General features: G+C 38.3%; 1 protein-coding gene across 1 annotated transcript; it reads left to right on the top strand.

The window, feature by feature from the left end:
• The first annotated feature begins 876 nt into the window (after nucleotides 1–876).
• LOC128686179 (beta-1,3-galactosyltransferase brn) lies at nucleotides 877–9,029 on the top strand. The gene is made up of 4 exons (XM_070083463.1): nucleotides 877–1,020; nucleotides 2,103–2,170; nucleotides 2,634–2,778; nucleotides 7,156–9,029. Exons 1-4 carry the CDS (start codon nucleotides 877–879, stop codon nucleotides 8,224–8,226), a joined length of 1,428 nt encoding a protein of 475 aa, XP_069939564.1. The 3' UTR covers nucleotides 8,227–9,029.
• Nucleotides 9,030–12,402: the final 3,373 nt, after the last annotated feature.

The following is a 12,402-nucleotide window of genomic DNA, read 5'->3' as shown; positions in this document are numbered from 1 at the left end:
TTGCAATCTACTGATCCTGTTACTTTCCCATAGATATGTTTAACTGCAGCTGTGACCTTTGTAATCCCGTTTTTTTTTTGCGCTACTGCTCACAAAATGAGCATGGATTGCACAATAAACTAGCTTAGTATCAATGGGTTAAAAAAAACCGATAAGTTGAAGAATGAGACATGTAATATTTAGGAATCTTTATTGTGGAACGTTTCGCCAGCTAGTGGCTTCTTCAGTTCACCGTTCTTCTATGTACTGGACTAAAGAATCCACTCGCTGGCAAATTATTTCCACAATACAGATTCCCAAACCTTGTAGAAGTGTCTCATTCTTCAACAATAGACTAGCCACTCAGGCGACACAGCAACTTCGGGTGGGAAGCGGGTTATTGAACTCTGATGAGGGTGTGATGAATGGTTTTGAAAACCGACATGATGAGGGTGTTAATGTCCCACTCTGCTGAGTCTTGGGCAATGAATCTACATGATTTAATTTGGAACTTTTTATTTATGTTTGGTTTATGTTGCCTTTTCTTGCAACGTCCAGCTTTGGGCACTCTTACTTTCTCGTACATTGGGAGTCAGGGCTCGATACGGCGTAAGCTGCCAGTGGCCCTATAACCCTCTAACTAGATTAAGGAGATCCATCTCTTAAATACTACTAAATTATATAATAATAATAATAATAATAATAATAATAATAATAATAATAATAATAATAATAATAATAATAATAATAATAATAATAATAATAATAATAATAATAATAATAATAAATAATAATAATAATAATAATAATAATATATCTTTATTTACAAGTGCATGCACATAGTATACAGGCCTAGCTGATATCAATGACATATTACTATATAGAAAGCAGCTTGTTATGCAGACCATTTCGGGCAAATTAGGTCAGTTTTGTTCTTTGGGGTGCGGGGGTGTTAACCCCCGAAACCTTCTCCAGGTAAACTCTCCAGAATGCGACCCACACCAATCGACTAACACCCAGGTACCTATTTTACTGCTGGGGAACATAGACAACCTGTGTAAAGAAACACGTCCGATGTTTCCACCCTTTCGCTGGGAATCGAACCTGGACACTCGCTGTGTGGCCTGGTGGCTATAGCTCCCGCTTCACACACGGAGGGCCCGGGTTCGATTCCCGGCGGGTGGAAACATTTCGACACGTTTTCTTACACCTATTGTCCTGTTCACCTAGCAGCAAATAGGTACCTAGGTGTTAGTCGACTGGTGTGGGTCGCATCCTGGGGGACAAGATTAAGGACCCCAATGGAAATAAGTTAGACAGTCCTCGATGACGCACTGACTTTCTTGGGTTATCCTGGGTGGCTAACCCCCCGGGGTTAAAAATCCGAACGAAATCTCATCTTATCTTGCCACCAGGCCACGGGGCAGGGCAGGGTTCGATACGACGTGAGCTGCCAGTGACCTTATAACCCTCCAACTAGAACAGTGGTTCTCAACTCGTTTCAGCCCATTGACCATCAACCCAATTATAAAAATATCGTGGACCATTTCAATTTTTGAGTAATGATATATAAAGGCAAAGCAAAGACAACAGACAATTTGATTGGAATATATCTCTTATAAACAGAAATTCGAGAAGTTATATAAAATCCTAGATATCTAACATTTTGGTCTGAAATATATATATATGTACCAATCTTCAGTTTATTACGAAATATAGTGAACGTTCTGTGGACCACCCAAAATGTCACCATGGACCACCAGTTGAGAACCACTGAACTAGATTAAGAAGATCCATTTCTTAAATATTACGAAATTATACTGGAAGGCAGGGCTCGATACGACGTAAGCTGCCAGTGACCCTATAACCCCAACTCGATAAGGATCCCGCTCTCTTAAATACTACGAGATTACACCGGAAGGAAGGGCTCGATACGGCGACAGCTGTCAGTGGGACTATAAACCCCAACAACAAGAAAAAGACCACGAAATTAGACTTTAGCGTCGGCATTTGTGGAGTGGAGACGGCCATCTTCAGGGAGTAAGAAGCTTGGCTGCTGGTGTCTAGGCCTGGGGTGCACCTGCTCTAAGCTGGGAATGTAATGTTGTTGTTTCTCTTTCCAGAGGAAACATTGTTTCCTTTCTTATTCCCGTTCAGATTTGGGCAATATCTTTTCTCGGGACTCCGGGAGGTAGTGGTAACCTTGAATAACCCCAACAACCACAAGATTATGGAGTAATTACCTGACGAGATTCTTATTTTTATTGAGGTTAGTTTGTACGTATTATTATTTCATATCTGACTGCAGTTAGTTTCATAAGCTTTATGCATAATTTTAAACTTCCAGGTAGCCTCCAGGGATTATGGGCTGCACAATAAACTAGCCACTTCGGTGGCAAAATCTAAAAAATGTAAAATCTAATCCAGGGATTAGTGCCAAACTTGCACACGAAAATCACTCCCTATGACAGCAAAAGACTCGGCAGAGATGCAACATTCCCCCGATGAAAAGCAGGGGTGCCATGAGTACACTGAGATACAACACAATAAGTGTCTGGGGCCCAAGACTGTTCTACTGCATCTCAACATGCATAAGGAGGATTACCGATAGACCCCTGGCTGCCTTCAAGAAGACACTGGACAGGTGCCTAAAGTCAGTACCTGACCAACCGGGCTGTGGTTCTTACGTCAGTTTGTGTGCGACCAGCAGTAACAGCCTGGTTGATCAGACCCATATCCACCGCAGAGCCTGATCTCAGACCGAGCCGCAGGGACGTTGACCCCCAAAACCCTCTCCAGGTATACTTCTTTGCGATGTTGTTAAATAAGAGTCGTGTACAACTTGGGTATGAATGAAATACTAGAATATTTATGGAGACGGTGAAAAACATTAAGTAGTTTGAGGTGATCAGTCACTCTGTCTTGGTGAATCTGTTGGAGACGGTAGAAGTAGTGAGGTACTACTTTACTCTGAGGTGATGATTCAACCTTTGTTAAAACTGATGGCAGGTGGGGAAATTTTGGCAGCAAGTTACATATTTTTGGGGCTTTTTATTGACATGGAGTTTCTAAGCAGATTGAGTCGTACATATGGTATATCAAAGAGATACTTATTCCTTGTATTACATAAGAACATAAGAAAGAAGGAACACTGCAGCAGGCCTACTAGCCTATGTGAGGCAGGTCCAATTCTCCTACCAGCTTAAGCTCACTGACCTAGTGACCTTAAGCTCACTGACCTAGTGAGGCCAGACATGTCACTTAAAGGAGGAGCACAGTATCCGACCCAGTAGCACAAGCTAGTCAGGTCCAACTCATACCCACCCACTCATGTATTCTGTTGCAGCTCACCAAAAAGAGTTTAAGCTCTGGGTTAATGTTTGTACTGTCTTCTATATGTAGTGTGCACAGTAGTAAGTGTGAATATTGTGTATGTTAAGCAGATTTAAGCTTTTGAAGATTGAAGGGGAGGTGTTGCCTGAAACCTGAATTGTGATAATTCTAAGAGTAGATTTCTGCTGTGTAACAGCAGGTTTTAAGTGATTTTCTGGTGTTGATCCCAATGCACAAATACCATAGTTGAGATAGAGATAGTACAGGGTGAGTAGGGTGCTTGAGGTACATAATAGCTTATTTTTGAGAGAGTGTCCACCTTTGCATATTCTAGATGCATGTATTGAATTTAATTTGCTGTCCAGGTGTACTCCCAAGAATTTACCCTCGTCACCTCCTTCAGTTGGTGAATTATTTATCTTTATGTTCAGATGAATATTTTTAGCTTTGCTCCCAAACTTTATGTAGATCCTATCAACATTGAGCATGAGTTTATTAGTTGTGATCCAGAGAGATTTAGAGAGAGAGTAGATGTCTTCCCAAATCTGACAGTTACTGTGGTGCTGAATGCTGCTGAACTACATTTGAGATGACAAAATTTGTGTCATCTGCAAATAAAATTGATTTAAGCTTCTGTGAAGCATTAAGAAAGTTGTTGATGTACATAAGGAATAGCAGATCGCCCAGGATACCCTGTGTTGATACCTGTAGTATACCTGGCGAGAGTTCCGGGGGTCTATCGTCAACTCCCCCGCGGCCCAGTCTATGACCAGGCCTCATGGTGGATCAGGGTCTGATCAACCAGGTTGTTACTGCTGGCCACACCCAAACCGACATATAAACCACAGCCCGGTGGTCAGGTAATGACTTTAGGTGACTATCCAGCTTCCCCTTGAAGACAGCCAGGGGTCTGTTGGTAATCCCTCTTATGCAGTTGAACAATCTTGGGCCCTTGACACATACTGTGTTGTCTCTCAGTGTACTCACGGCACCCCTGCTTCTCATTAGGGGGATGTTGCACTGCCTGCCAAGTCTCTTTCTTTCATAAAGAGTGATTTCTGTGTGCAGATTTGGGACCAGTTCCTCTAGGGTTTTCCAAGTGTGTATTATCATGCATCTTTTTTGTCTGTGTTCCAAGGAGTACAGGTCAAGGGACTTCAATCGTTTCTGGTAATTTAGGTGCTTAAATGTGCAGAGAAAGTTCTGTATATTCTCCAGGTCTACAATTTTGCTTGCCTTGTAAAGGGCTATTAGTGTACAGAAATACTCCAACTAGCGATTTGAAGATAATCATCATTAACTTGGCATCCATAGTTTTGACAGTTATCGTTGTCCATCCTATCATTTTCTTAGCAGGTGTGATTGAGACATTGTTGTGATCTTTGAAAGTGAGATTCTCTGACACTATCACTCCCAGATCCTTCACATTAGTTTTTTGCTCTATTGTGTGGTTGGAATTTGTTTTATACTTTAATACAGTTTTTATTTCCTAAACTAGCCACTTAGGTGGCAAAATCTAAATTTTATTTCATTGAGTTTTCCATAGCATAGAAATTGAAATTTGTTGTCATTGAACTTCATGTTTTCTGAGCCCCATTTCAAAACTTGGTTAATGTCTTCCTGAAAATTTGTGGTGTCCTTGATGAATGACACTGTCATGCAAATTCTGGTATCATCAGCAAAGGAGGATATGGTGCTGTGGCTTACATCTCTTGTCTGTCAGATATAAGGATGAGGAAAAGGATGGGAGCAAGTACTGTACCTTATGGAACAGAGTCTTTCATTGTAGCTGCCTCAGAATGAATGAGTGATTATTGAGAGCTGATTTTTGCTGAGTAGCAACAGGTTTAAAGTGATAAACTGCTGTTGATCCCTGTGCACATATATCATAGGTGAAGTAAGAATAGATTAGAGTGCAGTATAAAGTGAGTAGCAGTGTTAAGATAAGATTTGTTGGGATTTTTAACCCAGAGGTTTAGTCACCCAGGATAACCAAAGAAAGCAAGATCATCATTGAGGATTGTCTGTCTTGTTTCCTTTGGGGTCCTTCAGTCTTATCCCTCCCAATGTGACCCACACTAGTTGACTAACATCCAGGTACCTACTTAATGCTAGGTGAACAGGGATAGCAGGGTCAGGGATTGAGCCATGGACATTCAGTATGCGAGGTGAGAGTATTGCCAGTATTCATTCATGGTCACATGTTGGTGTCTCACTCGGGTAAGACTTCATGTATGAGAGAGCATGTCCTCTGATTCCATAATGTTCTAGTTTGAGTACCAGAATGTTGTAGTTTAGTGTAGTTTAGTGTTTTTTATTTATTTATTTATTTATTTTTGTACAGTGGAGCCCTGGTTTTCGTCCTTAATCCGTTCCAGAAGGTCGGTTGAAATCCGAAATGGACGAAAACTGAGGTAATGTTTCCCATAAGAAATAATGTAAATCCAGTTAATATGTTCCAGACACCCAAAAATATTAGCAAAAAAATACATTTTATAGAGAAAACAATGAGAAATAAATATAATTGACTAATTTTAGTGGATAAATGAACATTTAAATCACTATTACATACCTTTATTGAAGACTCTTGTTGGCGTAAGGAAGAAGGTGAGGAGGGGAGAGGGTGGAGAGGTTATTGTTTGGAATGGGAATCCCCCTCCATAAGGACTTCAGGTATCAAAACTATCCAGGGTTACTTCCTTTCTTTGTCTTTTACTGGCACTAGGACCAGCTTGAGAGTCACTGGACCCCTGTCGCACAAAAAAATCTGTCCAGAGAGCTCTGTTTCTGTGTCTCTAAGATTTGCCTAAAATGGGACTAGGCACTGTCATTGAACATGTTACAGACATGGCTTGCAACAGTTTTGTTAGGGTGATAATTCTCCCCAAAACTTTGCACCTAACTCCACTTTGCACAAATGTCCTTAATCACTGAAAAAGACACTTTCTTTGGCCCCATGATGGCTTATTTCACAGTTGCACTCGATAAACAAGCACAAAAAACAATGGATTATTACAAAATGTTTTGGATGAACAAGCGGAGTATTGCTCACTGAACAAGTGACAGAGGCAGACTGAGTCACATATGTGTGAGCAGCTGCATCCCGGGTGGGCAGACGTGTCTGATACGGATGATTTCCAAGCGGAGGTACGAAACCCGGGGTAAAATTTTGCCCCAAAAAAGTGGTTGAAATCCAAATTGTACGATATCCGCACCGGACGACATCCGGGGTTCCACTGTATATCTTTCATTAAAAAACTACAGCAATTTCATGTCAAAAACTCTTAAAACAATAGTCATGTGTTCCTGCTTGCCACAAAAAATCTTTTATGTGTCAGACTCTGTTTCCTTACATTTCTTCTAAATCTACATGCACTGCAAGTATACATACTTTACATATTTGTCTTGAACTTTTTCAAATATTTTTTCTTTACAGATGTTTTAACCCGTAAATAGTCCAAACATATATATATGTTTTTACCGCTAGTGCCCCAAACGTATATATACGTTTTATTTGTCATACATTCAACATTGCCACGAGAGAATGGGTGTGTGCACTCACTGTGTGCCATATTAAAATACTGTAATTGGGGATGCCTGGGTACCATATGCTCTTTTTTTCCTATTAAAAAAAAAAAATTTTTTTTTCTCAAAAAATTTAGGGCACTACGGGAGAGAACGTATATATACGTTTGAACCGTTTATGGGTTACCCACCACCCTTTACATACCTACAGTCTTTCCACTGCAAATTCATCTTATTTGTCACTTTTTTCATTGAGAAATGCTCTTGCTAAATTAAGCTTATTTTTTAAATGCTATATATTTTTTCTTTCCTTTACAGGTAGGCATCTTCCACCGCAACAAAATGTTTCGACGGAGATGTTCTTTCTCCTCTGCCTCAGTTGTGGGTTTCTTATCATTAATGTACCTCACAGGAGTATATCAGTACATCTTGGCTTGGTCATACTCTAAATACTACACACATTGGGGTCCATTTCACTCATTGCACCCTTTAATAAAACAACTGAAGTCTGGGGAGGGTATCACAGTAAAGCCCATCAATGAGTTTCAGTACCCCTATTCATTTTCAAATACAGAAAAATGTGAAATCAAAGATTCTATACGCTTAATGTATGTTGTGAAATCAGCACTTAGAAATTTTGACAAAAGAATGGGAATTCGAAACTCATGGGGTTTTGAAAGTCGCTTTTCTGATGTGGAAATCAGAACGATCTTCTTGGTAGGAATGAATGAAGATAGTCATATACAAAAGTTGCTGGAAAAGGAAGCTGAGGAATACAAAGACATAATACAGGCAGCCTTTAGAGACTCATACTTCAACAACACTTTAAAAACTATGATGGGCTTACATTGGACATACCATAATTGCCAGAAAGTCAAATATTTTCTGTTTGTAGATGATGACTATTATGTATCAACAAGAAATATGCTTCGCTTTTTGAGGGATCCTGCCAACTATCCTCAATATCTTGAAAAATATATTGTAACAGCTGTTAATGAATACAAAGAAAATTTGTATGCGGGTTATGTTTTTGAAAATTCACGTCCTATCAGGTGGGTTTTTAGCAAATGGTATGTTTCACTAGATGAGTATCCATATTCTGAGTGGCCACCATATGTGACAGCTGGTGCTTATGTTTTGTCAAGAAAGAGCTTAGAAGATTTATATTTTGGAAGTACCTATACCTATAAATTCCGCTTTGATGACGTGTTCCTTGGAATGGCTGCTAAATATGCAGGTATTAAGCCTTTTCACCACAAGGAATTTTACTTCTATCGTAAACTATATGATAAAGAAGGTTATAAGTGGGTAATTGCATCCCATGGATTTGATGATCCAAATGAGTTACAACAGGTTTGGAGTGAACAAAGATCTGCTGGAAATGCTTAAAATTGCACTGTCATTGCCTGCTTTATATTATACTGTTTATAAATGTATTTGTACCACAAAGTTAATTCACTGCAAACTACAATAAAGTCAGCATATTGTGTAACTGACTTTTATAGCCAGTACAGTAGTATACACTTGCATATTATAAGGTTACAAAGTTTTTAAAATACAATATAGTATTTTTTCATTTTGTTTTCATTCATGTAGACAGGTTAGGATTTACTATAGTAAACATTCCTTAGTCTCAGTCTTTACAGTAGACAACAAAGTATTTCAATATACTGTGCCATATTTTAATGTGATAATTACAGTATATGGTGATGTGCCACCCAATGCAGACCTTTCCTATAATTTGAAGGCCTTATCAGTGTGTAGCAGGACAGGTTGAAACATGCAGTACTGGAAAATGAGTCTTTACAAATGTGGTACATACCATATTTTATTGTATATTGTACTTTACTTTTTTATGAAATAGCAGTAATTGTTAGTAAAGTTTTTTAAATACAGTCCGGTACTGCACAATATTTGTTACTATATGTTAATTTACCTTGAACATTTTCAAAATCTGTTTCTCACTTTATGTAGCATTATACAGTACTAATTTTTATGCATATCTATATATTAAAGCAGTTATAAAATAGAAAATATATTCAGTATTAATATTGCTTCCAAAGCTTGGCTTTGTGATTAACAGTTGGAGGATTGAGTCTCTACTACTCCTTGTCCTAAATGACCAACATAGATTTAGCATTTCACAATAAGTGTGGTAAATAAAATATGATAATCTGACATAGTAAACTTGACAGGTACCTAATTTTTTAAACCATAAAGCTCTTGAAGGATCAACAGTAAGTGGTCTCAGTGTTGGCCATTTTGGAAAAAAAAGTTATTTTATCTTACCAAAAGATTCTCCCTGATTTTAGAAGTGTAATGAAACAAGAATGAGTGATGTTGGAGTAATACTTGTGGAGGTAAAGTTTAACCCTTAAACTGTCTAAACGTAGATCTACATTTGCTCACGTGGCACTCCGAACGTTGATCTACGTTCAGTTTTACATGCATTTTTATGTAAAAAAAAATGTAGATTTACGTTCGGAGCACTATGCGAGCGAACATAGATCTACTTTTGGACAGTTTAAGGGTTAAAGGTTACATACAGTATATACTGCATGTTTTCATATGTATTTCACTTGGAATAAGAATAAGAAATTTATTTTGACATGATACATAGTTGTACAAAGGAAAATAATAGTTGGATGTACATGCCAAAAGCCCCTTTGTATGCATAGCATTTCAGGCAAACTTAATGTTAAGATTAGTAAGGCAATAACAGATAATTATATGGACCTTTGATGTTTTACAGTGAGTACAAGAGAATCAAGTTATTATAGATAATGCTAACAGGCTATGATAAGTTTGCTTGAGAAGTTCAGTAGCGAATAATTACATTTTTAATATTAGTTTATAAAAATTACATTATTACAAACAGTGGTACAATTTGAATTAATTTACAATATGGAAATATTACAATGGAACAATTTAAAATAATTTACAATATGAAATTATTACAATTTAGTATTATTTAAGACAATGAAATTTAAGCATCCTAATTTTGAAGTAATGAGTATATCGTTAAGCAATCCTTAGCACAATATACAGTAATGAAGTTGAATTAAGTTTAAGTTGAGCAGTCTTAAATTATTTAGAAGTTTTTTGTATAGCTTTTGAGTCTGGTTAATTTTGGGTGATGAGGTGATTTCTAAGTAGAACCTTAAATTGATTTGCAGGCAGGGATCCTTTAGTGTGTTCTGGCAATGAATTCCAGATCTTAGAGCCCTTTAGGTGCATAGCATTTTTGCATAGGGAGAGATGGACATGAGGGATATCGAAGAGTGATTTGTGTCTTGTATTATGGCTGTGTGTTCTGTTATAGTTATCAAGGAGGAGTTTGAGAGTAGGGTTTATACTTGAGTGTAGTGTTCTGTGTATGTAGTAGGCACAATAGTAAGTGTGGATGTTTTGTCTATTAAGCAAGTTAAGACTCTTGAAAAGTGGTGGAGTATGCTGTCTAGTGCTGGAGTTAGTAATCATTTGGGCTGTAGCTTTTTGTTGGGTTATGAAAAGTTTGAGGTGATTTGCTGTGGTTGAGCCCCATGCACAAATACCATAGGTAAGGTAAGGGTAAATAAGAGAGTGGTACAGAGCAAGAAGAGCTGATTGGGGTACATAGTACCGTATCTTTGACAGGATGCCTACTGTTTTGGAGACTTTCTTGGATATTTGCTGTATGTGTGTGTCTGGAATTTGAGACCACAGTCAAGGTGGAGGCCTAGAAATTTGCCCTCTGTGAGTCTAGAAATGAGTGAACCATTTATCATTATGTTTAGCTGTACATTTGAAGCTCTCTTTCCAGATAGCATGAAGTAGGTTTTGTCTATATTGATAGTTTGTTGGTAGTCATCCAAGTAGATATTTTTAGCAATTTGGCATTTACAGTGTATGTTAGTATGGTTGGATTTGGGTGAGAGAAGACATAAATAGTGTCATCTGCAAATAATATGGGTTTAAGGAGTTTAGATGCATTTGGTAAATCATTGATGTACAATGGACCCTCGGTTATCGGCCGTAATCCGTTCCAGAAGGTCGGCCTAACACTGAAATGGCCAAAAACCGAAATAATATTTCCCTTAAGAATGTAAATACAATTAATCCATTCCAGACAAAACTATTCACCAAAAAATAGTTTTTTTAACAATTAAATCAGTATTCATACCTTTATTAAAGACTAATGCTGGCTTCTGGAATGCCAGGCAGAGGCTCAAGGAAGTGATTATCCTTGAGGCACAGAGGGTCAAGTGTCTCATTTCATCTCACACTACAGTACAGTACTAGCAGATGCAAATATTGTAGTTTGATTTTTCTCTCTACAACAGTCTTTGTCAAGTGTGGTAGCATGTTTGATTTCTATCTTTACAACAATCTTTGCTAAGTATTATAAAAAAAGAAGTGCTAAACCTACAAGGGTCATACAGTGCAGCAGGGCACAGAAGGGTGCAGGGGTATTGGGTAGCAAGAGGGGGAGGGATTATTTTTAGGTCATACAATGCAGTGGGGCAGGGGTTAAGTATAGTAGCTTGTTGGATTTCTCTTTACAACAGACTGTCAATCACAGTAGCTTGCTTGATTTTTCTCTTTATGACAGTCTTTGTCCATGTGTGTGAGATTACAGGCATGCCTTGAAGTACAAAGCCTGAATTTCTAGTACAGTGGACCCCAGAGTTTCGTGATTAATCCGTTCCAGAGAGCCTGCCGAAAGTAGAAATTCACGAAACTCGAAACCACTTTCCCCATAAGAAATAATGGAAATAAAATAGGTTGGTAGACAGCAACCACCCAGGGGGGTACTACCGTCCTGCCAAGCAAGTGTGAAACGAAAGCCTGTAATTGTTTTACATGATGGTAGGATTGCTGGTGTCCATTTTTCTGTCTCATAAACATGCAAGGTTTCAGGTACGTCTTGCTACTTCTACTTACACTTAGGTCACACTACACATACATGTACAAGCATATATATACACACCCCTCTGGGTTTTCTTCTATTTTCTTACTAGTTCTTGTTTATTTTCTCTTACCTCCATGGGGAAGTGGAAAAGAATTCTTCCTCCGTAAGCCATGCGTGTTGTAAGAGGCGACTAAAATGCCGGGAGCAAGGGGCTAGTAACTCCTTCTCCTGTATATATTACTAAATGTAAAAGGAGAAACTTTTGTTTTTCCTTTTGGGCCACCCTGCCTCGGTGGGATACGGCCGGTGTGTTGAAAGAAAGAAAATTAATCCATTTCAGACACCCAAAAAATATTAAAATAAAATATTTTTTTTTCAAATTAAATAAAGATTTATATACTGAAATCAATGAGAAATCAAGTACATACATATAAGAAATAATAACAACATTTACCTTTACTGAAGACATCTGGGTGGATGGAAGACGGGAGGAGGGGATAGGAGGAAGGTGTACACTATTGTTTGGAAGGAGAATCTCCTTCCATTAGGACTTTAGGTAGCAAGTCCTTATCTTTTAATGCCACTGGGAACAACTTGAGAGTCACTGGACCCCTGTCGTGCAAAATATCTGTCCAGAGAGGTCTTTTTCTGGTGTTTCTTTAAGATTTCCCTGA

Source organism: Cherax quadricarinatus, chromosome 9, assembly GCF_038502225.1.
Source record: "Cherax quadricarinatus isolate ZL_2023a chromosome 9, ASM3850222v1, whole genome shotgun sequence".
Lineage (NCBI taxonomy): Eukaryota > Metazoa > Arthropoda > Malacostraca > Decapoda > Parastacidae > Cherax > Cherax quadricarinatus.
This window is presented reverse-complemented; position numbering and strand designations above follow the sequence as displayed.